The sequence below is a fragment of the Tachyglossus aculeatus genome, chromosome 20 (genome assembly GCF_015852505.1).
Source record: "Tachyglossus aculeatus isolate mTacAcu1 chromosome 20, mTacAcu1.pri, whole genome shotgun sequence".
NCBI classification, from domain to species: domain Eukaryota; kingdom Metazoa; phylum Chordata; class Mammalia; order Monotremata; family Tachyglossidae; genus Tachyglossus; species Tachyglossus aculeatus.
The window spans coordinates 30,760,305-30,786,083 of NC_052085.1; the positions used below are offsets into that span (position 1 = coordinate 30,760,305).

General features: G+C 47.9%; 1 protein-coding gene across 3 annotated transcripts in view; it reads left to right on the forward strand.

The window, feature by feature from the left end:
- The window catches only part of RAB30 (RAB30, member RAS oncogene family), a 41,752-nt gene extending 36,268 nt beyond the window's left edge, over positions 1–5,484 (forward strand). For all 3 annotated transcript variants that reach the window (XM_038761814.1, XM_038761816.1, XM_038761815.1), the window contains exon 5: positions 4,005–5,484. In XM_038761814.1, the coding sequence (XP_038617742.1) occupies positions 4,005–4,255 (251 nt within the window). In that variant the 3' untranslated portion in view covers positions 4,256–5,484. The remainder of the gene's footprint in view (positions 1–4,004) is intronic.
- Positions 5,485–25,779: the final 20,295 nt, after the last annotated feature.

Consider the following 25,779-nt stretch of genomic DNA (forward strand, 5'->3'; position numbering starts at 1 on the left):
AATACTAAAGATGATAGTAGTATTTGTTGAGCGCTTACTGTGTGCCAGGTACCGTCTGAAGCGCTGGGATGGGTCCCATGTCAGGCGGGAGCGCCGGGACCTGGCGAGCCGTGGTTCTGGTGCCAGCAGGGAATACTAATGATGATAGTGGTATTTGTTGAGCACTTACTGTGTGCCAGGCACTGTCTGAAGTGCTGGGATGGCTCCCACGTCGGGCGGGAGCGCCGGGACCTGGCGAGCCGTGGTTCTGGTGCCAACAGGGAATACTAAAGATGATAGTGGTATTTGTTGAGCGCTTACTGTGTGCCAGGCACTGTCTGAAGCGCTGGGATGGCTCCCACGTCGGGCGGGAGCGCCGGGACCTGGCGAGCTGTGGTTCCGCTGCCAGCAGGGAATACTAAAGATGATAGTAGTATTTGTTGAGCACTTACTGTGTGCCAGGCACTGTCTGAAGCGCTGGGATGGCTCCCACGTCGGGCGGGAGCGCCGGGACCTGGCGAGCTGTGGTTCCGCTGCCAGCAGGGAATACTAAAGATGATAGTAGTATTTGTTGAGCACTTACTGTGTGCCAAGCACCGTCTGAAGCGCTGGGATGGCTCCCACGTTGGGCGGGAGCGCCGGGACCTGGCGAGCCGTGGTTCCGGTGCCAGCAGGGAATACTAATGATGATAGTGGTATTTTTTGAGCGCTTACTGTGCGCCAGGCACCGTCTGAAGCACTGGGATGGCTCCCACGTCGGGTGGGAGCGCCGGGGCCTGGCGAGCCGTGGTTCCGGTGCCAGCAGGGAATACTAAAGATGATAGTAGTATTTGTTGAGCACTTATTGTGTGCCAGGTACCGTCTGAAGCACTGGGATGGCTCCCACGTCGGGCGGGAGCGCCGGGACCTGGCGAGCCGTGGTTCCGATGCCAGCAGGGAATACTAAAGATGATAGTAGTATTTGTTGAGCGCTTACTGTGTGCCAGGCACCGTCTGAAGCACTGGGATGGCTCCCACGTCGGGCGGGAGCACCGGGACCTGGCGAGCCGTGGTTCCGGTGCCAGCAGGGAATACTAAAGATGATAGTAGTATTTGTTGAGCGCTTACTGTGTGCCAGGCACCGTCTGAAGCGCTGGGATGGGTCCCACGTCAGGCGGGAGCGCCGGGACCTGGCGAGCCGTGGTTCCAGTGCCAACAGGGAATACTAATGATGATAGTGGTATTTGTTGAGCGCTTACTGTGTGCCAGGCACCGTCTGAAGCGCTGGGATGGATACAGGCAAATTGGGTTGGGCACAGTCCCTGTCCCACTTGGCGCATACAGTCTTAACCCCCGTTTTACAGGTGAGGGAACTCAGGCACAGAGAAGTGAAGCGACTTGCCCAAGGTCACACGGCAGACAAGTGGCAGAGTCAGCGCTTGCGACAAAACGACTGGGACGTAACTGGTTTGTGTCTCATCATCATCATCAATCGTATTTATTGAGCGCTTACTGTGTGCAGAGCACTGTACTAAGCGCTTGGGAAGTACAAGTTGGCAACATATAGAGACAGTCCCTACCCAACAGTGGGCTCACGGTCTAAAAGGGGGAGACAGAGGTGTCTGCCTCCCCCGCCCAAGGGTGTAAATAATAATGGCATTTATTAAGCACTTACTATGCGTTGGGGAGGTTACAAAGTGATCAGGTTGTCCCATGGGGGGCTCACAGTCTTAATCCCCATTTTACAGATGAGGTCACTGAGGCACAGAAAAGCGACTTGCCCAAAGTCACCCAGCTGACAATTGGCGGAGCCGGGATTTGAACCCGTGACCTCGGACTCCAGAGCCCGGGCTCTTTCCACGGAGCCACGCCGCTTCTCTGTGTAAACTCCTCGTGGGTGGGGTACGTGTTACTGCTTTGCTTTGTGCATCCCAAATCCTCAGTACAGTCCATTGCTCCCAGTGGATGTTGGATGTTTAGACTGTGAGCCCACTGTTGGGTAGGGACTGTCTCTATATGTTGCCAATTTGTACTTCCCAAGCGCTTAGTACAGTGCTCTGCACACAGTAAGCGCTCAATAAATGCGATTGATGATAAATACCTGTGCAGTTACTGCCCCCTCCATTATTTTTTACCTTTGGGAGCGGGCTCCGAGTCTGCCTAGATGCCCTGACTCTGCTCCTCTACTCTCTCAATCCGTGGCGTTTATTGAGCGCCTACTCTGTACCGAGTGCTGTATTAAGCGCTTAGGAGTGTCCAGCTGGATAGAGCGTGGGCCTGGGGGGGTCAGGTAATCCTTGTCTGCTGTGTGACCTTGGACAAGTCCCTCTGCTTCTCTGGGCCTCAGTTCCCTCACTGTTAAATGGGGAGAAGCAGCTTGGCTCAGTGGAAAGAGCCCGGGCTTGGGAGTCAGAGGTCATGGGTTCGAATCCCAGCTCCGGCTCCTGTCTGCTGTGTGACCTTGGGCAAGTCACTTCACTTCTCTGGGCCTCGGTTACCTCATCTGGAAAATGGGGATTAAGACTGTGAGCTCCACGTGGGACAACCTTGATTATCTTGTATCCCCCCCCCCCAGTGCTTAGAACGGTGCTTTGCACATAGTAAGCACTTAACAAATGCCATTATTATTATTATTAAGACTCTGAGCCTCACGCGGAACAGAGACCATCATTATTATTATTATTATTATTATTATTATTATTATTATTATTATTATTATTAAGACTCTGAGCCTCACGCGGAACAGAGACCATTATTATTATATTATTATTATTATTATTATCATTATTAAGACTGAGCCTCACGCGGAACAGAGACTATTATTATTATTATTATTGTTATTATTATTATTATTAAGACTCTGAGCCTCATGTGGAACAGAGACCATTATTATTATTATTATTATTATTATTATTATTATTATTATTAAGACTCTGAGCCTTACGCGGAACAGAGACCATTATTATTATTATTATTATTATTATTATTATTATTATTAAGACTGAGCCTCACGTGGAACAGAGACTATTATTATTATTATTGTTATTATTATTATTATTATTATTAAGACTCTGAGCCTCATGTGGAACAGAGACCATTATTATTATTATTATTATTATTATTATTATTATTATTATTAAGACTCTGAGCCTCACGCGGAACAGAGACCATTATTATTATTATTATTATTATTATTAAGACTCTGAGCCTCACGTGGAACAGAGACCATTATTATTGTTATTATTATTAAGACTCTGAGCCTTGTGGAACAGAGACCATTATTATTATTATTATTATTATTATTATTATTATTATTATTAAGACTCTGAGCCTCACGTGGAACAGAGACCATTATTATTATTATTATTATTATTAAGACTCTGAGCCTCACGCGGAACAGAGACCATTATTATTATTATTATTATTATTAAGACTCCAAGCCTCACACGGAACAGAGACCATTATTATTATTATTATTATTATTATTATTAAGACTCTGAGCCTCACGCGGAACAGAGACCATCATTATTATTATTATTATTATTAAGACTCTGAGCCTCACGCGGAACAGAGACCATTATTATTATTATTATTATTAAGACTCTGAGCCTCACGCGGAACAGAGACCATCATTATTATTATTATTATTATTAAGACTGAGCCTCACGTGGAACAGAGACCATTATTATTATTATTATTATTAAGACTGAGCCTCACGCGGAACAGAGACCATTATTATTATTATTATTATTAAGACTCTGAGCCTCACGTGGAACAGAGACCATTATTATCATTATTATTATTATTAAGACTCTGAGCCTCACGCGGAACAGAGACCATTATTATTATTATTATGATGATGATGATGACTCTGAGCCTCAAGCGGAACAGAGAGCGTCCCCCACCTGATTAGCTTCTACCTTTCCCAGCACTTAGTACAGCGCCCGGCCCCTGACGAGCGCTTAACAGATACCACCGGAAAACCGGACTAAGTAGACAGAGCCCCTGCCCGCAAGGAGAGTACCCTCTTGCTCTCCCCGCTGCAGGCAACAAGATCGACCTAGCCGAGAGGAGGGAGGTGTCCCAGCAGAGAGCCGAAGAGTTCTCCCAGGCCCAGGACATGTACTACTTGGAGACGTCGGCCAAGGAGTCGGACAACGTGGAGAAGCTGTTCCTGGATCTGGCGTGCCGGCTGATCCGCGAGGCCAGGCAGAACACGCTCGTGAACAATGTGGCCTCCTCCCTGCCCGGGGAGGGGAAAAGCATCAGCTATTTGACCTGCTGTAACTTCAACTGAAGGCCGACGGCCCCAGACGACGGAGAACGGCAGCGGACTCTCCATGGGGGAGGGTTGTTTTTCCCATTTGGACCACCTTCCCGCCCCCCTTTCCCGCATCCCGGGCCCCCCTAACCGGCACGGCCGGAGGCGTGGGGGGAACGACGGGCGGCCTCCGTCGGGGCGGTGCTGGGAGAGGTGGGCCGGAGCGCGGGGAAGGCCGAGTCCGGCCCGGGAAGACGCTCGGAACCGGATCCCGGCGTGGATCTAGAGCGAGCGTCGGCTCTCCCGGCTGCGAGAGCACTTTTGAGGGCGTCGGGGACTAGGGAGATAAAAGGAAGCCTGGGCTCCCGTCGAACTGGAACCGCCGCCCTCGACGCACAACAGCAGGGCCACGCTCCTTCACCCCTTCTGGTGCTAATGGTATTCCACCACCGCGTGTTCTCCTCCATTAGCGTTCCCTCGATCGATCGATCAATCAATCAGTCGTATTCATTGAGCGCTTACTGTGCGCAGAGCGCTCGGTGCGGAGCGTGGACTGATTCGGGGACGGCACCGTTGTCTCCGAGTCCCATTACCTCCTTTCATAAAGCGGGGCAGGGTCAGCCAGGAGGAACCGCGTTTCGGGGAAGCTTTCCTCCCCCGACCTCCTCCGCGGGCGGGAATCCGGCCCCCCGGGTTCCACTTGAGCTCGGGGAAACCGTCCACGGTTTTTCGGGGGACGGAGCCCATCTGACCGAAATGCTGTGGTTTTGCTGACGACGAAGCGGGCTTCAGAGCAGAGCACAGTTCCGGAAGCGTCTTTGAGGAACTAAAGGCCCAACGGTACCTTTCGTGCCGGAGGCGTCGAGAGTCGGGCGCGTGATTTTTGTAGCGATTTTTTTCTTTTTAAGCTTGTTAATTCGGCGAAGATGGTGGCGCGGCGGGGTGCCCGGAACCCTTTTTACGTCCGAGCCTCACTGTGTCCGGACGAAACTGGCTGGGGGCGTAGAGGCCGGCCGGGCCTCCTCTCCGTGGTGTGGCATCTTTCACACCTTAAGACGTGTTCTTATTCCCCCTCTTGTCACTTTGTGTTGTCTCGCCCTCAGATGGATGTTCGATTCTCGGCTCCTTAGACGAGCCTCGAGGCGGGGACCCCCGGGCTTTTGGGGTGAGGTCCCCCTGCGGGGCCGAGTCCCGACACGTTTCATTTCATCCGCTGGCGCGAGTGCCGCTGTGGAAATAGTTCAACACGGGCATTGCCGATCCGTCCCGCTTCCTCCGAGTGTTGTTATTTCGGGTTTGGTGTGTTGGGGGGAGGCTGGGGGCGGTGAGGGGTCGTCGTTGCGCGGCCGCATTGCCGTTCCACGGTTCAACCCGCCAGGGATGCACAGTCTTCGATTATAAAAAAAAATCACGGCGAGAAGGCCGGGGAGCTGGCGTTTCCTTGCATCGATTTGGACGTCTTCAGGCCCGGTTCTGCCTCTGAGGGCTGTGCCTGTTGCTTGGAACTGGTGCCGACTTGTACTTCCTACGCGCTTAGTACAGTGCTCTGCACACAGTAAGCGCTCAGTAAATACGATTGAATGAGTTGAATGAATGAATGAATGGTGCAGATGGTGTCTCAATCAATCAATCATATTTATTGAGCGCTTACTGTGTGCTTACTGTCTCCTAATCATCATCAATCATATTTATTGAGCGCTTACTTTGTGCAGAGCACTCAGCAGCTGGGATGTCGGTGTGTGTGTGTGCGTTTGTGTGTTTGTGTGCTCGCTGAGGAAACTGCAAAGGTTTCGACCAAACCTGCTTGTCTTCCAGCAATTTGTTTTGAGCCCAACCCTCACAGGTCTGTCTTTCTTCTTTTCGCTTCCCTCTCCTCTCTTCCTATATTTCTTCCTTCCTCCCTCTATCTTTTCCTCCCTTCTCTTCCTATCCCTTCCCATTTTTCTCTCTCTTCTTCCTATCCCTTCCCATTTTTCTCTCTCTTCTCTTCCTACCCCTTCCCATTTTTCTCTCTCTTCTCTTCCTATCCCTTCCCATTTTTCTCCCTCTTCTCTTCCTATCCCTTCCCATTTTTCTCTCTCTTCTCTTCCTATCCCTTCCCATTTTTCTCTCTCTTCTCTTCCTATCCCTTCCCATTTTTCTCTCTCTCCTCTTCCTATCCCTTCCCATTTTTCTCTCTTCTCTTCCCATCCCTTCCCATTTTTCTCTCTCTCCTCTTCCTATCCCTTCCCATTTTTCTCTCTCTTCTCTTCCTATCCCTTCCCATTTTTCTCTCTCTCCTCTTCCTATCCCTTCCCATTTTTCTCTCTTCTCTTCCAATCCCTTCCCATTTTTCTCTCTTCTCTTCCTATCTCTTCCCATTTTTCTCCCTCTCCTCTTCCTATCCCTTCCCATTTTTCTCTCTCTTCTCTTCCTATCCCTTCCCATTTTTCTCTCTCTCCTCTTCCTATCCCTTCCCATTTTTCTCTCTTCTCTTCCAATCCCTTCCCATTTTTCTCTCTTCTCTTCCTATCTCTTCCCATTTTTCTCCCTCTTCTCTTCCTACCCCTTCCCATTTTTCTGTCTTCCTATCCCTTTCCATTTTTCTCTCTTCTCTTCCTATCCCTTCCCATTTTTCTCTCTCTTCTCTTCCCATCCCTTCCCATTTTTCTCTCTCTTCTCTTCCTGTCCCCCCTTCTTTTTCTTTCTCTTCTTTAACTCTCTGTTCCTCTTTTTCCCTGTCTTCCTCGCTTTCCCCCCCTTCTCTTCCTTTTCCCCCTCTCTTTCTCTCCCTCCCTCTTTTCCTTTCTTCTTTATCTCTCCTGGTCTTTTCTGGATATTTGAAAGCCCCTGCCTCTTGTTGATTTCTAGCTGTGAGTGGCACCGAGGTTCACGTGAGGGGCAGCTATTCCTAGTGTCGGGCCAGTGAGGTAGGGAGTAGTGGTCATCGGATTGATTTAGCACCCCGCTAGGTGAATGCGCCGTACGGAGCACTTGGGAAATTGCGACGGAAGTATGGATTAGAACAAAAGACATATTGCCTGCCCTCGAGGAGCTTCTGATCTAATGGGGGAGCCAGACTGGGGTGGAAAAACCGGGCCAGGGCCGCGACGCATGATTTTGGTGAACTCCATGCCAGGAACCATCATCATCATCATCAATCATATTTATTGAGCGCTTACTGTATGCAGAGCACTGTACTAAGCGCTTGGGAAGTACAAGTTGGCAACACATAGAGACAGTCCCTACCCAACAGGGTGGAGAAGAATTTAGCAACCCCAGAGTTATCCTTGAGCCAAGGCACCACGACCCCTGTGTTTCCCTCTTCTTCCATTTTGCCGTTCACAAGCCACGCTCTAAATTGTCGTACTAATAATAATGATGGCATTTATTAAGCGCTTACTATATGCAAAGCACTGTTCTAAGCACTGGGGAGGTTACAAGGTGATCGGGTGGTCCCATGTGGGGCTCACAATCTTAATCCCCATTTTACAGATGAGGTAACTGAGGCACAGGACAGTTAAGTGCCTTAATAATAATAATAATGGCATTTATTAAGCACTTACTATGTGCAAAGCACCGTTCTAAGCGCTGGGGAGGTTACAAGGTGATCAGGTTGTCCCTCGGGGGGCTCACAGTCTTAATCCCATTTTACAGACGAGGTAACTGAGGCACAGAGAAGTGAAGTGACTTGCCCAAAGTCACCCAGCTGACAATTGGTGGTGCCGGGATTTGAACCCATGAACTCTGACTCCAAAGCCCGGGCTCTTTCCACTGAGCCACGCTGTTTTCCCTGGCAGGAATGTTCCCCCATGTTCTGGCAGGAATGCCTGGATTAGGTGCCTTAGCCAACTGATGGTAGTGTACTTTCCCAAGTGCGTAGTACAGTGCTCTTCACATAGTAGAAGCAGCGTGGCTCATTGGAAAGAGCCCGGGCTTTGGAGTCAGAGGTCATGGGTTCAAATGCCGGCGCCGCCAATTGTCAGCTGGGTGACTTTGGGCAAGTCACTTCACTTCTCTGGGCCTCAGTTCCCTCAACTGTAAAATGGGGATGAAGAGTGAGAGCCCCCCGTGGGACAACCTGATCACCTTGTAACCTCCCCAGTGCTTGGAACAGTGCTTTGCACATAGTAAGCACTTAATAAATGCCATCATTATTATTATTAGTAGTAGTAGTAAACACTCAATAAATACCGCTGATGATGATGACGACATTGATACAATCAATCAATCGTATTTATTGAACGCTTACTGTGTGCAGAGCACTGTACTAAGCACTTGGGAAGTACAAGTTGGCAACATATAGAGACAGTCCCTACCCAACAGTGGGCTCACAGACTAAAAGGGGATACAACCCTCTCTGTCACAGTCCAGCACGGATGGTTGAAAAGACACCCGCGGGAACTGGGGGGACAGGATCAATCAATCAATCAGTCATATTTATTGAGCGCTTACTATGTGCAGAGCACTGTACTAAGCGCTTGGGAAGTACAAATTGGCAACATATAGAGTCAAGTCATAGAGAAGTCATGGCAAGTCATCATCATCATCATCAATCGTATTTATTGAGCGCTTACTATGTGCAGAGCACTGTACTAAGCGCTTGGGAAGTACAAATTGGCAACATATAGAGACAGTCCCTACCCAACATTGGGCTCACAGTCTAAAAGGGGGAGACAGAGGACAAAACCAAACATACTAACAAAATTAAATGCATCCTCGTGGGGCAGACGACGGCCAACAGTTCGACAAAAGCTGTTGCACGTTGTGGACGGTGGCTGTAAACCTCCCTCTCCACCCTCTGCTGACGAGCCGCCCGGGGCCCTGGCCGCTGCCCTGTGGATCCCCGTGATCAATCAATCAATCAATCGTATTTATTGAGCGCTTACTGTGTGCAGAGCACTGTACTAAGCGCTTGGAAGTACAAGTTGGCAACATATAGAGACGTGTGTGTGTGGGGGTGTATGTTTGTGTCTGTTTGTGTGCATGTGTGTAGGGCCACGTGACCAAGTGCTGCCCGCCAGTCACGATCCCTACTGATGCCAAGTTCGGCCCAGGGCAGAATGGAGCCTAAACTGGGATCTTCTGCAGGGAAATTAACTTCGGCAAACACGCTGGCTGGTGAGTATTATACCCACGTGACAAAGTGCTGCCCACCAGTCACGATCCCTACTGATGCCAAGTTCGGCCCAGGGCAGAACGGGGCCTAAACTGGGATCTCCTGCAGGGAAATTAACTTCGGCAAACACGCTGGCTGGTGAGTATTATACCGATTTACCCTTTTCTTGATTATTATTGACGGAGCACAAACGGAGCAAGGGGCCGGTTGGTGCCCCCGCTCAAGAGTTTACGGCAACGAGGAACCCTTGTGTATGTGTCCCATTCTGGCTGTCTTTCTCCCTCTCCCTCTCTGAATTACTCTTGCATTTTTTGAGGGTCAAAGTGTATGTATCCCATTCTAGCCGTCTTTCTCCCTCTCTTTCCCTCTCCCTCCCACACTCTCTCACTCTCGCATTTTTTGAGGGTCAAAGGGAAGTGAGACAGAGGGTCCACGGGAGGACACTTATCCAGTCCGATTTCTGGTGTCTCTGACAGTCGATAAAGTCCCGAGCCTAACCCGGCCACCCTTGCTGACTTTACCACTTTTGTCGGCGGAAGTGCCTCGGCAACGGTCTCTGACGGGAAAATCAATGTACGCCGAACGGTAGGAGAATTAATTCGTTTTGGTATTTGGTAAGCATCTCCTCAGGAGGGAGAGTCAAGCAGAGGCCTACCCGTTCCATTCCTAGCTTGGGCAGCGGCTGGCGAGTGGAAGGCAATCTGCTACCAGTCCAAACTCACCCACGCGTACATCGAACGGTAGGAGAATTAATTCGTTTTAGTATTTGGTAAGCATCTTCTCGGGCGGGAGAGTCAAGCAGAGGCCTACCCGTTCCATTCCTAGCTTGGGCAGCGGCTAGCGAGTGGAAGGCAATTTGCCACAAGTCCAAACTCACCCACGCTGGGCACCATCATCATCATCATCATCAATCGTATTTACACCAGCGGCGTGGGAGAGAGTCGAGGGCGGAGACTCGAGTTTGCAGCGCGGAAGGCGGCCGCGGTAAACCATTTCCGTATTTTTCCCAAGAAAACTCTATGGATGCACTACCAGGACGATCGCAGATGGAGACCGTGGTGTCGCTATGATCGACGGCATAAATCAAGACAAGAAGCACCTTCTATATGCCAAGCACTGTGCTAAGCGCTAGAGTCGACGTAAAACAATCACGTCAGACACCGTCCCTGTCCCACACGAACCACGAGGTTGAGAGAGTGGGACTCTTCTCCCCATTTTACAGATGAAGTGACTTGTCCAAGAGCCTGAATCCCAGTCCCGTACTCTTTCCCCCACTTCCAACTATCCAGAGGATCTTATTTGTCCACGTTTCTTTTTTTAATGGTATTTCTTAACGTGCCACTGAATTAAGCGCCGGGGGACTTAGATTGGACACAGCCCCCGTCCTGTCTGGGGCTCACAGTCTTAAGTAGGAGGGAGAACAGGTATCCTCACTCTACAGTTGAGGAAACTGAGGCACGGAGAAGTCAAGTGGCTTGCCCAAGGTCACGCAGCAAGCAACTGGAAGAGCTTCGATTAGAACCCAGATCCTTCTGCCTTGCAGGCTCGATCTTTTTCCACCGGCCACGCTGCTTCTCTGTTCTGCTGTTTTAAAAGACTAGCCCGTTGGCTATCCGATGGTGGGTAGTTGGGGAGTGCTGTCTTAAATCGTTAATGATTCACATCCATTTTGAATCTACCTTTTGTATTTTTTTTAATCCAAAGTGCTGCTTGCAGTGAGGACACCATGGTATGTTTCAGTCATGCCAGCTCCAAGGAGGGGTGGATAAGAATTCCTTATCAATTAACATTTTTTTCTGCTTTAAGACCCTGGGTTCACTTATTCCACCTTCAAGAGAAAGTTCACCTTGGCTGATTGTAGAAGGGAGGGCTTTCTTTACTAGTCAGAAGGACCTGGGTTCTAATCCTGGCTCTGCCACTTGAGTGCTGTAGGACCTTCCCGTCACTCCACCTCAGTTACCTCGAGAAGCAGCGTGGCTCAGTGGAAAGAGCGTGGACTTTGCAGTCAGAGGTCATGGGTTCGAATCCAGGCTCCACCAATTGTCAGCTGTGTGACTCTGGGCAAGTCGCTTCACTTCTCTGGGCCTCAGTTACCTCCTCTGGAAAATGGGGATGAAGACTGTGAGCCCCCTGTGGGACAACCTGATTGTCTTGTAACCTCCCCAGCGCTTAGAACAGTGCTTTGCACATAGTAAGCACTTAATAAACACCATTATTATTGTCTGTAAAATGGGGATTAAGACTATGAGCCCCATGTGGGACATTGACTGTACCCAACCTGATTAGCTTTCATTCATTCATTCATTCATTCAATCGTATTTACTGAGCGCTTACTGTGTGCAGAGCTCTGTACTAAATTACAAGTTGGCAACATATAGAGACGGTCCCTGCCCAACAGTGGGCTCACAGTCTAGAAGGGGGAGACAGAAAACAAAACAAAGTATATTAACAAAATAAAATAGAATAAATATGTACAAATAGAGTAATAAATACATACAAACATATATACATATATACAGGTGCTGTGGGGAGGGGAAGGAGGTAAGGCGGGGGAATGGAGAGGGGGTGGAGGGGGAGAGGAAGGAGGGGGAGGCATCTAGACTATGAACCCACTGTTGGGTAGGGACCATCCCTATAAGTTGCCAACTTGTACTTCCCAAGCGCTTAGTACAGTGCTCTGCAAACAGTAAGCGCTCAATAAATACGATTGATTGCACCTAACCCGGAAATTAATTAATTAATTAATTAGTACCGTGCCTGGCACATAACGCTTGACAAAAGCCATTTAAAAAAAAAAAATAACCTAATCGATTGCAACTTACTGAATACTGACTATCCAGTGGTTAATCGATTGCAACTTACTGAATACTGACTATCCAGTGGTTAATTCTCCTTTTCCCCCCCCTTCTTTGCCCTCCAAGCCCTCCTCAATCAATCAATTGTATTTATTCAATCAATCAATCAATCAATCGTATTTATTGAGCGCTTTGTGCACAGCACTGTACTAAGCGCTTGGGAAGTCCAAGTTGGCAACATATAGAGACAGTCCCTACCCAACAGTGGGATCACAGTCTAAAAGGGGGAGACAGAAAACGAAACCAAACATACTAACAAAATCAAATAAATATTTTATTGAACCCTTACTGCCTACAGAGCACTGTATTTAAGCATGTGGGAGAGGACAGTATGGGAGAATTGGTAGACACGCTCCCTGCCCACAGTGGGAATACAGTCTTAGAGGGAGCTTACAGTCTGGAAGGAGTTTTCAGTTTAGTGGGGGGTCCCTGCCCACAGTGAGAATACAGTTTAGAGGGAGCTTACAGTCTGGAAGGCGTTTTCGGTTTAGAGGGGGGTCCTCTCTCCTACTTCATCATCAATAGTATTTATTGAGCGCTTACTATGTGCAGAGCACTGTACTAAGCACTTGGGAAGTACAAATTGGCAACATATAGAGACGGTCCCTACCCAACAGTGGGCTCACAGTCTAATTCCTCACACCTACTTCCACTTCGGTTCCCCTAAACTCAAGGGGTTCACTTTATTCCAGTCGCTTGGGCCATGCTGCTGAGGAATTTTTGCATCAAGAGGAAATGGGATGTGGGGTCAATGACACGCAGCACCAGACTTTTACTTCCACAGGATTCGTTGAGGGGGTGAACGTAATGGGGTCCCCTTCGTCCCCCTCTCCATCCCCCCCATCTTACCTCCTTCCCTTCCCCACAGTACCTGTATATATGTATATATGTTTGTACAGATTTATTACTCTATATTTATTTTACTTGTACATATCTATTCTATTTTGTTAGTATGGTTTTGTTCTCTGTCTCCCCCTTTTAGACTGTGTGCCCACTGTTGGGTAGGGACTGTCTCTAGATGTTGCCAATTTGTACTGCCCAAGCGCTTAGTACAGTGCTCTGCACATAGTAAGCGCTCAATAAATACGATTGATGATGATGATGGGGTCCCGGAGAGCGGCCCAAGGGGGAGGGACCCGACGATTTGCCTCATCATCCGAGCTGGGGGAGGAGGCAAGATCTGTTTCTCGTCCCGCTCCTCCAGTCCAGATATATTGTGTGGCTGGCCCTCCCCATGACCCGAACTATCTGTGCTTAAATTAAAAAAACTGCGAGGCGCTTTGTGACACGATCATTGAGTCCCTTGCGCCCCGAAACCCTGCCTGCTGAAAATATTCTCTCTGGGAAACGCAGCCCCTTTGTGGACCTGACCCTTTAGTGGTCCATCGGTTGGTGCTATTTATTGAGCGCTTACTGTGTGCAGAGCCCTGTACTTCAGCGCTTGGGAGACTCCAATGCCACAGAGTCGGTAGAGGAGCCACGTGTTCAGGCTGGGTTGTAGTAATAATAATAATAATAATGTTGGCATTTGTTAAGTGCTTACTATGTACTGTTCTAAGCGCTGGGGTGGGGGGGGATACAAAGTGATCAGGTTGTCCCATGTGGGGTTCACAGTCTTAATCCCCATTTTACAGATGGGGTAAGTAGGAGATGAGTGAGACGAGGAAGGATGGGGAAAGCTGATTGAGTACTTTATAGTCAATGGTAAGGCACCAGCGCTTAGAACAGTGCTTTGCACGTAGTAATCAATCAATCAATCGTATTTATTGAGCGCTTACTATGTGCAGAGCACTGTGCTAAGCGCTTGGGAAGTACAAATTGGCAACATATAGAGACAGTCATCATCATCATCATCATCAATCGTATTTATTGAGCGCTTACTATGTGCAGAGCACTGTACTAAGCGCTTGGGAAGTACAAATTGGCAACATATAGAGACAGTCCCTACCCAACAGTGGGCTCACAGTCTAAGCGCTTAATAAATGCCATCATTATTATTATTATTTCTGTTTGATGAGAAGCAGCATGGCTCCGTGGAAAGAGCCCGGGCTTTGGAGTCAGAGGTCATGGGTTCAAATCCCGGCTCTGCCAATTGTCAGCGGTGTGACTTTGGACAAGTCACTTAACTTCTCCAGGTCTCAGTTCCCTCATCTGGAAAATGGGGATTAAGACTGTGAGCCCCCTGCGGGGCAACCTGATCACCTTGTAACCTCTCCATCATCATCATCATCAATTGTATTTATTGAGCGCTTACTATGTGCAGAGCACTGTACTAAGCGCTTGGGAAGTACAAATTGGCAACATATAGAGACAGTCCCTACCCAACAGTGGGCTCACAGTCTAAAAGGGGGAGACAGAGAACAAAACCAAACATACTAACAAAGTAAAATAAATAGAATAGGTATGTACAAATAAAATAGAGTAAAAAAAATATGTACAAACATATATACATATATACAGGTGCTGTGGGGAAGGGAAGGAGGTAAGATGGCGGGGATGGAGAGGGGGACGAGGGGGACCAGCGCTTAGAGCAGTGCTTTGCACATCGTAAGTGCTTAATAAATGCCATTATTATTATTATTATTATGTGGAGGTGGGCGGGCAACCAGTTGAGGTTCATGAGGAGTGGGGAGATGGGGACTGAATGTTTTCTTTAGAGAAATGATCCTGGCAGTGGAGTGAAGTATGGACTGGAGTCGGGAGAGACAGGAGGCGGGCAGGTGAGCGAAATGTCTGTTAAAAACTGAGTACCTCTGGACTGCCGGTCTGGACAGTGAGCCCACTGTTGGGTAGGGACTGTCTCTATGTGTTGCCAATTTGTACTTCCCAAGCGCTTAGTACAGTGCTCTGCACATAGTAAGTGCTCAATAAATACGATTGATGATGATGATGATGATGACCAAGAACACCACTGCCCTATAAGTCCCAGGAGGAGCTAATGAATCTTGGCCTCTCTTCCTCCTGAAACACTGTGTTCCCTCCTGTGACCCATTAACGTTTTCTTTCCGATTGGCCCTTCTGCCGAGCTGTAATTAAATTCCCGGGAACCGATCCCCGGGGCCGAAAGTGGAGAAAAGAGATCAGCCGCGGGCCCCTGGGATAAACGTAATTCTGGAGAACGGGGCCTGCCCATCCAGCGGGGTGGCAGCGTAGAAAAGGTGGAAAAAGCCGAGATGGGAGACCTGGGTTCTAGTCCACCACTGGCCTGTTGTGTGACCTTGGAGAGATCGCTTTATCCCTCTGGGCCTGTTTCCTCACTGGTGATATCTGTGGGACAATCAATCAATCAATCAATCAATCGTATTTATTGAGCGCTTACTATGTGCAGAGCACTGTACTAAGCGCTTGGGAAGTACAAATTGGCAACACATAGAGACAGTCCCCACCCAACAGTGGGCTCACAGTCTAAAAGGGGGAGACAGAGAAACCTGATCGCCTTGTATCCCCCCCAGCGCTTAGAACAGTGCTTTGCACATAGTAAGCGCTTAATAAATGCTATCATTATTATTATCTGTTATCTATTATCTATATTATTATTATTTTAGACTGTGAGCCCACTGTTGGGTAGGGACTGTCTCTATATGTTGCCAATTTGTACTTCCCAACGTGCAGTGCTCTGCACACAGTAAGCGCTCAATAAATACGATTGATGATGATGATGATCTACCTCTCCCCATCTCAAAAGGAGGTAAGGGGGGTGAAAGCCCCTTTGCTACCCAAATGCCTACAGCACCAAAAGTTGGATCCCCCGGGATTTCCATAATTACCCAAGTCCAGAAAGTGTTATGCACCCCCAGAATGTCCTCATGTTCCCTCTCCCCAGCTTCGCCACTCTGACGACCCTCTTTGTACATTTTTTTTATGTCTCTTTCCCGTTAGAGCGCAAGCTCCTCGTGAGCAGGGAGCGGGCCCTGCCTTTCTGCCGTTCTTTCCTAAGAGCTCACCCAGTGGGTGCTCAAATAAACGTTATCCTGACCATTCAGCGCTCAGAACAGTGCTCTGCACATAGTAAGCGCTTAACAAATGCCGTTATTATTATTATTCCTATTGGACAATCCATCCGACTCGTCAAAGTCTTATTTTCCAAGAGGCCGAGTGAGTTCTTCCCGCCGAGCTGGAGAGGGTGGTGCTTTGAGAGGGGGGAGGAAATGACCCGGCCGCTGAAATGGGATCTCAGGCCAAAGGGCAAACACCCCGTCCCTTGCCGAAGGATGGGGACGAGGCCCCCGGGTCGTGGTGCCTTAGTGAGGAGCGGAGACCAGAAGGCAGGATGGGTTGGAGTCCCTTGAGTCTCAGAGAGGGGAACCGAGAGTAGAAACTGGCTGAACTCCTCTGCGGGCAGGGTACGAAGCCCCCGACCCTGAGAAATGGAGATCTGAGGAACGGCTGGCACCCGAGTTGGCCAACCGGAACGCCGCACCTGCGGCCCGGTGCCCCGGCGCAGCCCATCTGAACCACGGCCCGGTGGTCTTCGGGCTTTTCAACCCGAGCTCCAGGTGCTGGGGAGAGACTCCCCGGGGACCACGGTGAGGGAACGGGCAAGGGGAGGAACGAGAGTCGCTCCCCCGCACCTGTTTCCCCCCCAAGCTTTAGGCCAAGAGCAACAGAAACTCCTTGCAAAAGGGCCTCTCCCCTCCTGCCGCCAGCCCCCGAATTCATTCATTCATTCAGTCGTATTTATTGAGCGCTTACTGTGTGCAGAGCACTGTACTAAGCACTTGAGAAGTACAAGTTTGCAACATTTAGAGACGGTCCCTACCCAACAGCGGGCTCACAGTCTAGAAGGGGGAGACAGACAACAAAGCATACAAACCAAATAAAATAAATAGAATAAATATGTACAAGTAAAATAGAGTAATAAATAGGTACAAACATATATACATATATACAGGTGCTGTGGGGAGGGGACTCAGTCTGGGAAGGCCTCCTGGAGAAGCCCCTCCTGCAGCAGGGGTGCCAACTGAGAGAAATCTACTACTACTACTAATGATGGCATTTGTTAAGTGCTTACTATGGGCAAAGCACTGTTCTAAGCGCTGGGGGGATATAAGGTGATCAGGTTGTCCCACGTGGGGCTCACAGTCTTAATCCCCATTTTACAGATGAGGGAACTGAGGCTCAGAGAAGCGAAGTGACTTGCCCAAGGTCACCCAGCAGACAGGTGGCGGAGCCGGGATTAGAACCCATGACCTCTGACTCCAAAGCCCGGGCTCTTTCCAGTGAGCCACGCTGCTTCTCCTAAAGCTCTTGGGGGAGTAAAGCTGTTGATACTCATTGATATCATTAAGAGAAGCAACGTGGCTCACTGGAAAGAGCCCGGCCTTTGGAGTCAGAGGTCATGGGTTCTAATCCTGGCTCCGCCACCGGTCTGCTGCGTGACCTTGGGCAAGTCACTTCGCTTCTCTGAGCCTCAGTTACCTCATCTGTAAAATGGGGATTAAGACTGTGAGCCCCCCGTGGGCCAACCTGATCACCTTGTAACCTCCCCAGCACTTGGAACAGTGCTTTGCACATAGTAAGCGCTTAACAAATACCATCATTATTATTCTCCCCCTTTTAGACTGTGAGCCCACTGTTGGGTAGGGACTGTCTATATATGTTGCCAACTTGTACTTCCCAAGGGCTTAGTACAGTGCTCTGCACGCAGTAAGCGCTCAATAAATACGATTGATTGATTTACCCGCGAGACCGCAAGCTCCTTGTCGGCAGGGAACGTCTACCAACTCTGTTATACTGTATTCGCCCAAGTGCTTAGGACCAGTCTCCGCTCAAAGTAAGCGCTCAATAAATATCGCTGATGGAGTGATGGACAGAGCACCTACGAGTGCTCTATATCTCTTGACTGCTACCTTTGCTGCTGTAGGTGAGAAATCCAATCTTCAGACTTGCCAAATATGAGCAGACCCAACACACGGCCCAAACTAGAATCCAATGATGAACAGATGAACGGGTGTTTTTCTGCAATAGTATCAGCCACGAGAAGCGGCGTGGCTCAGTGGAAAGAGCCCGGGCTTTGGAGGCAGAGGTCATGGGTTCAAATCCCGGCTCCGCCACTTGTCGGCCGGGTGACTTTGGGCAAGTCCCTTCACTTCTCTGGGCCTCAGTTCCCTCATCTGGAAAATGGGGATGAAGACTGTGAGCCCCCCGTGAGACGACCTCATCACCTTGTAACCTCCCGAGCGCTTAGAACGGCGCTTTGCACATAGTAAGCGCTTAATAAATGCTATTATTATTATTATTATTAGAAGCAGATAATAATGACAAGCACTTACTAGGTGCCAAGAACTGCCATCAGGCTGTCCCTATCCCACAAAGGGCTCGCGCTCCAAACAGAAGAGAGAAAAGGTATTTAATCCCCATTTTCCAGATGAGGAAATGATGTACAAACATATGTGTATATATATATGCATATATATTTGTACATATTTATTACTCTATTTTACTTGTACATATCTATTCTATTTTATTTTGTTAATATGTTTGGTTTTGTTCTCTGTCTCCCCCCTTCTAGACTGTGAGCCCACTGTTGGGTAGGGACTGTATATGTTGCCAACTTGTACTTCCCGAGCGCTTAGTACGGTGCTCTGCACACAGTAAGCGCTCAGTAAATACGATTGATTGATTGATTGAGAGACCCAGATTAGTTGAGCGACTTGCCCAAGATCATATAGCAGGCAAGTGGCAGTGTCAGAACCCAATCAATCAATCGTACTTATTGAGCGCTTACTGTGTGCAGAGCACTGGACTAAGCGCTTGGGAAGTACAAGTTGGCAACATAGAGAGACAGTCCCTACCCAACAGTGGGGTCACAGTCTAAAAGGGGGAGGCAGAGAAACCAAACCAAACATACTAACAAAATGAAATGAATAGAATAGATATGTACAAGTAAAATAAATAGAGTAATAATAAATAGAGTAATAAATAAATAAATAAATAGAGTAATACGTCTCTTATTAAACCCAGGTCCTTTGACTTCTAAGTCTGGGTCCTTTTCACTAGGCCATGCTGCTTCTCTATATAGATGCCCGTTAGTTTTAAAGTTCATTACTAGCAGAGCCAATTTAACAGGAATTGAGCTGTTTGGCCGTGGGCCTCAGTCGGTCCTGCGCGAATGGGGAGTAGCGTGGCCTATTGGAGAGAGCCCAGGCTTGGGAGTCAGAGGACCCGAGTTCTAATCCCGGCTCCACCGTTTACGCGCTGTTTGACCCCGGACAAGTCACTCCACACCGCTGGGCCTCAGTTCCCTCCTCTGCAAAATGGAGATTCAATGCCTGTTCTCCCTCCTACTTAGGCTGTGAGACCCGATGGATTTCGTATCCACCCCAGCGCTTAGTACAACGCTTGGCACTTAGCATTTAACAAACACAATTTTAGACTGTGAGCCCACTGTAGACTGTGAACCCAATTTTAGACTTTTAGACTGTGAGCCCACTGTTGGGTAGGGACTGTATATGTTGCCAATTTGTACTTCCCAAGCGCAGTGCTCTGCACATAGTAAGCGCTCAATAAATACGATTGATGATGATGATAATTATTAGTAGTATAATAAATGTACATCAAAGGGGGATCTTAAAGAAAATAAGGATTTCTGCCTCTCCTGCCTTCCCTCTTTCATCGGTTATTTCCCTCTCCCTCCCCTCTTTCTCTCCTCCATGTCTCCTGTGTCCTTTTTTCCATTTTCTGTCTCCCCTTTCCTTTTCTCCCATTCCCACTTCTCTCTCTCCCCTCTCCCTCTCTCTCCTTTCGCTCTCCGTCTGTCTTTCAATCTAGCATACATTTTACCCTGACAGCTTCCTTTTTTTCCTTCCTTCCCAGAAAAGGCAAGGTTGCCAAGCTGACTGTGAACTTCTCCTTTTGCTACCCTCCAAGTTTCCCTGATCAACAAAGGGGAATCGATTGGAGTCAAAGTGAAAAGTGGTTCTCTCAAACCTCCCCCATTGGAATTTGAACCGAATGGGGAAGACCCCCCAGCTGGGACACAGTATCAATCAATCAATCAATCAATCAATCGTATTTATTGAGTGCTTACTGTGTGCAGAGCACTTGGGAAGTCCAAGTTGGCAACATCTAGAGACGGTCCCTACCCAACAGTGGGCTCACAGTCTAGAAGGGGGAGACAGAGAACAAAACAAAACATATTAACAAAATAGAATATGTACAAATAAAATCAAATCCACGTTTACTGCTTCCCACAAGAGTCCAGATGCCCGCCGAGTTTGGGTGCCTTTGAAAATTGCCAATCCGTCCTCCTTACGTTGTGAGCAGGGGCTGTGTCTGACTTAACTTGTATCTATCCCAGCGCGCAGAACGCCGCTTGACACATAGTAAGCACTTAACCTGTACCAGAATTAATAATTATTAATGCATGTTGCCAATTTGTACTTCCCAAGCGCTTAGTACAGTGCTCTGCACATAGTAAGCGCTCAATAAATACGATTGATGATGATGATATTCAGGGCAGATTAGGAAGCAGCACCTAAGAAAACTTATAACTTGACCTGCACCCTTATTTAGTTCGGCAAAATCACTTGCGATGCTCCTGTTCTTTCGGCTATTTAAAACTTTGGTTTTTTCCGACAGTGCCTCAGTTGGAAGAAGAAGTGATTCTGAAAGTGAGACTCCCAAATGCACGCAGCTGTTGCCAAAAGCACTCCTGGCCTCGTGGAAAGAGCACGGGACCGGGAAGCAGGCGATTGCTGTTTCACCGGCCTGCAGGGTGACCTTGGGCAAGGCATGGGTTTGGGCCTCATTTCCTCATCTGTAAAATGGAGCTAAAAGACCCGCTCTCCCTTCCTCGGACTATGAGACCCAAGTGAGGCAGGGACTAGGTCTGATCTGATTACCTTTACAGACCTCATCTGTAAAATAGGGATTCAATACCTCTTTTACTCTGTTGGGTAGGGACCAGCCTGGTAGTCATACAGCTGACAGTTGGCGGAGCTGGGATTTGAACCCATGACCTTCCTCCCTTCAAGGCCCTGCTGAGAGCTCACCTCCTCCGGGAGGCCTTCCCAGACTGAGCCCCTTCCTTCCTCTCCCCCTCGTCCCCCTCTCCATCCCCCTCATCTTACCTCCTTCCCTTCCCCACAGCACCTGTATATATGTTTGTACATATTTATTACTCCATTTATTTTACTTGTACATATCTATTCTATTTATTTTATTTTGTTAGTATGTTTGGTTTTGTTCTCTGTCTCCCCTTTTTAGACTGTGAGCCCACTGTCGGGTAGGGACTGTCTCTATATGTTGCCAATTTGTACTTCCCAAGCGCTTAGTACAGTGCTCTGCACATAGTAAGCACTCAATAAATACGATTGATGATGATGATGATGATGATCTATTCTATTTTATTTTGTTAGTATGTTTGGTTTTGTTCTCTGTCTCCCCCTTTTAGACTGTGAGCCCAATGTTGGGTAGGGACTGTCTCTATATGTTGCCAATTTGTGCTTCCCAAGCGCTTAGTACAGTGCTCTGCACATAGTAAGCGCTCAATAAATACGATTGATGATGACCTTGGGTGCTGTTTCCACTGAGCCACGCTGTTTCTCTATAGATAGGTAGGTAAGAGACCGTTCTCCACCCCCATTCATTCATTCACTCATTGTCGTGTTTATCGAGCGTTTACTGTGTGCACAGCACTGTACTAAGCGCTTGGGAAGTACAAGTTGGTAACATATAGAGACAGTCCCAAGCTTTTAACAGATAGGAGAGTGACTTGTTTTGTTTCTGCTGGGCTCTGCCCCTCGACCTGCGGAAGACCGCTAACCCAGATAATAATAATGATGGCATTTGTGAAGCGCTTACTACGTGCAGAGCACTGTTCTAAGCGCTGGGGGGGATGCAGCGCGATCAGGTTGTCCCACGGGGGGCTCACAGTCAATCCCCATTTTACAGATGAGGCAACTGAGGCTCAGAGAAGTGAAGTGACTTGCCCACGGTCACACAGCAGACACGTGGCGGAGCCGGGATTCGAACCCAAGACCTCGGACTCCGAAGCCCGGGCTCTTTCCACTGAGCCACGCTGCTTCTCCACGCCGGGTCACCGAACTTACCAGGTAGAGCTGCCTTTCCTGGCCCACGGCCCTGCCAGCTGGGAGACTAATTTATCCAACCACCGCATCCCGCTGGGGCTGGGGGAAGGGGAAAACCGACGGAAATGGCCTTTATTTCCCCTCCCTGTCAGGAACTTAAGATTCAGCGCTTGGAAGCGTGAGGAATTATTTTTGGGCTTCTCGGAGGCGGGATTCCAGACTGTTCTGCCTGGTTGGATCCCTATTGTTTTGGAGCCAAGCAGGGAACTGAAGATAAGGAGACCCAGGCGCCCGATTTCCAGGGTGGTTGCTTCGGGAGAAGCAGCAGTGTGGCTCAGTGGAAAGAGCCCAAGCTTTGGAATCATCATCATCAATCGTATTTATTGAGCGCTTACTGTGTGCAGAGCACTGTACTAAGCGCTTGGGAAGTACAAGTTGGCAACGTATACAGTCCCTACCCAACAGTGGGCCCAGAGTCTAAAAGAGGAGTCTAAAAGAGTCAGAGGTCATGGGTTCAAATCGCGGCTCTGCCACTGGTCAGCCGTGTGACTTTGGGCAAGTCACGTAACTTCTCCGGTCCTCAGTTCCCTCATCTGTTAAATGGGGATTAAGATTGTGAGCCCCACATGGGACAACCTGATCACTTTGTATCCTCCCCAGCGCTTAGAACAGTGCTTTGCACATAGTAAGCGCTTAACAAATGCCATCATTATTATTATTATTATTATTATTATACCACCTAAAGACCCTCCTGCCGCCAACCCTAAGCACCCCTTTATTTTCTATCATCTCCGGTAATAATAATAATAATAATTGCAGCATTTGAAAAATGCTCGTTATACACCAGGCACTCTGCTAAGCACTAAGGTAGATACAAGGTAATTGGGTTGGACACAGTCCCCGTCCCACATGGGGCTCACAGTCCTAATCCCCATTTTACAGATGAAACTGAGGCACAGAGAAGTTAAGTGACTGGCCCAAAGGTCACACAGCAGTCAAGTGGCAGAGCTGGGGTTGGATTTGCTCCCTTCATTCACTCCTCCTTCAGCTAAACAACACTTATGTACATGTCCATAATATATTTATTTATATTATACAGCCCCCTCCGGACTGTAAGCTTGTTATGGGCAAGGAATGTATCTGCTAATTTATTCATCCATTTGTATTTATTGAGCGCTTACTGTGTGCAGAGCACTGTACTAGGCGCTTGGGAAGTACAAGTTGGCAACATATAGAGACGGTCCCTACCCACCAGTGGGCTCACAGTCTAGAACGGGGAGACAAAGAACAAAACATATTAACAAAATAAAATAAATAGAATAAATATGTACAAGTAAAATAGAGTAATAAATCCGTACAAACATATATACATATATACAGGTGCAGGGGGGAAGGGAAGGAGGTAAGGCGGGGGGATGGAGGGGGAGCTTGTCAGCTGTGTGACTTTGGGCAAGTCACTTCACTTCTCTGTGCCTCAGTTACCTCATCTGCAAAGTGGGGATTAAGACTGTGGGCCCTCCGTGGGACAACCTGATCACCTTGTACTTCCCAAGCGCTTAGTACAGTGCTCTGCACACAGTAAGCACTCAATAAATATGATTGTTGATTGTAACCTCCCCAGCGCTTAGAACAGTGCTTGGCACATAGTAAGTGCTTAATTAATGCCACTATTATTATTACCCCGGCATTTAGTACTGTGCTTGGCACCTAGTAAGCACTTCACAAATGCCACCATTATCATTATTATTATTATTATTAGGCACAAAGTCTTGTAGAATCAATCAATCAATCAATCATATTTATTGAGCGCTTACTGTGTGCAGAGCACTGTACTAAGCACTTGGGAAGTACAAGTTGGCAACATAGAGACGGTCCCTACCCAACAGTGGGCTCACAGTCTAGAAGGGGGAGAGAGAGAACAAAACCACACATATTAACAAAATAAAATAAATAGAATAGATATGTACAAGTAAAATAAATTAATAGAGTAGTAAAAATGCAAATGCATTTTGGAAGCATCCAAAATGTCGTTCCCCAGATTTGGGGGTAAAATGGAGTCTTACCATTCCGGTGCTGTTTTGCTGGTGAGAGTTTTTACGGTACCCGGACGAGCGACTGAAGAAACCAGCGCCCAAGTGAAGAAGCAGTGTGGTCTAGTGGATAGAGCGTGGGCCTAGGAGTTGGAAGGACCCGAGTTCTAATCCCAGCCCCGCCACTCATCTGCTGTGTGACCTTGAGCAAGTCACTTCACTTCTCTGGGTCTCATTCAATCGTATTTATTGAGCGCTTACGGTGCGCGGAGCACTGTACTAAGCGCTTGGGAAGTACAAGTTGGCAACATATAGAGACAGTCCCTACCCGACCGTGGGCTCCTAGTCTAGAACGGTTCCTTCATCTGTAAAATGGGGATTGAGACTGTGAGCCCCGTGTGGGACAGGGACTGTGTTCAACCTGATTAGCTTGTCTCCACCCCAGCGCTTAGTACAGTGCCTGGCCCATATTAAGTGCTTAACAAATACCATAAAAAAAGAGAGAGACTCTTCAGAGAAGAGGATCCCCTGACTGAAGGTAAGAGAGTTGTTAAAAGGAGTGTCAGGAGCCGGAAGATACCACAAGCGTATTTGTCTGGAAGTACGGAATTGAATCTTTTGGTGGGAACTTCTTGCCAGTTTTACACTTAATTTCACACACGAATTTAGTCTGCCTCTAGTAACAGCGATGCCTTTCTAGCTCCAAAAGGCTTTATTTTGTGCCTGGTTAGAGCCACACTGTAAAATAAACTTTAAGTATGCTTACATTAATATGTTACAGTCAACAGAACAAAGGAAAGTGCCAGTGTAGCTAAAGAGTTCACCTGGTAAGCCTCCACAAGATAGAGGTTTTTACAGTTTGGACTCCCCAGTTCACTTTATCCGGTGGGAACTCCTTGCCAGTTTTACATTTGATTTCACCCACAAATTTAGTCTGCCTCTAGTAACGGCGATGCCTTTCTAGCTCCAAAAGACTTTATTTTGTGCCTGGTTAGAGCCATACTATAAAATAAGCTTTAAGTATGCTTACATTAATATGTTACAGTCAACAGAACAAAGTGCTAGTGTAGCTAAAGAGTTCACCTGGTAAAACTCCACACGATAGAGGTTTTTATAATTTGGACTCCCCGGTTCATTTTATCTGGTGGGAACTCCTTGCCAGTTTTACACTTAATTTCACACACAAATTTAGTCTGCCTCTAGTAACGGCGATGCCTTTCTGGTTCCAAAAGGCTTTATTTTGTGCCTGGTTAGAGCCATATTCTAAAATAAACTTTAAGTACGCTTTCATTAATATGTTACAGTCAACAGAACAAAGTAAAGTGCCAGTGTAGCTAAAGAGTTCACCTTTGGTAAGCCTCCACGCGATACAGGTTTTAACAATTTGGACTCCCCGGTTCATGTTATCTGGAGGGAACTCCTTGCCAGTTTTACACTTAATTTCACACACGAATTTAGTCTGCCTCTAGTAACGGCGATGCCTTTCTAGCTCCAAAAGGCTTTATTTTGTGCCTGGTTAGAGCCACACTGTAAAATAAACTTTAAG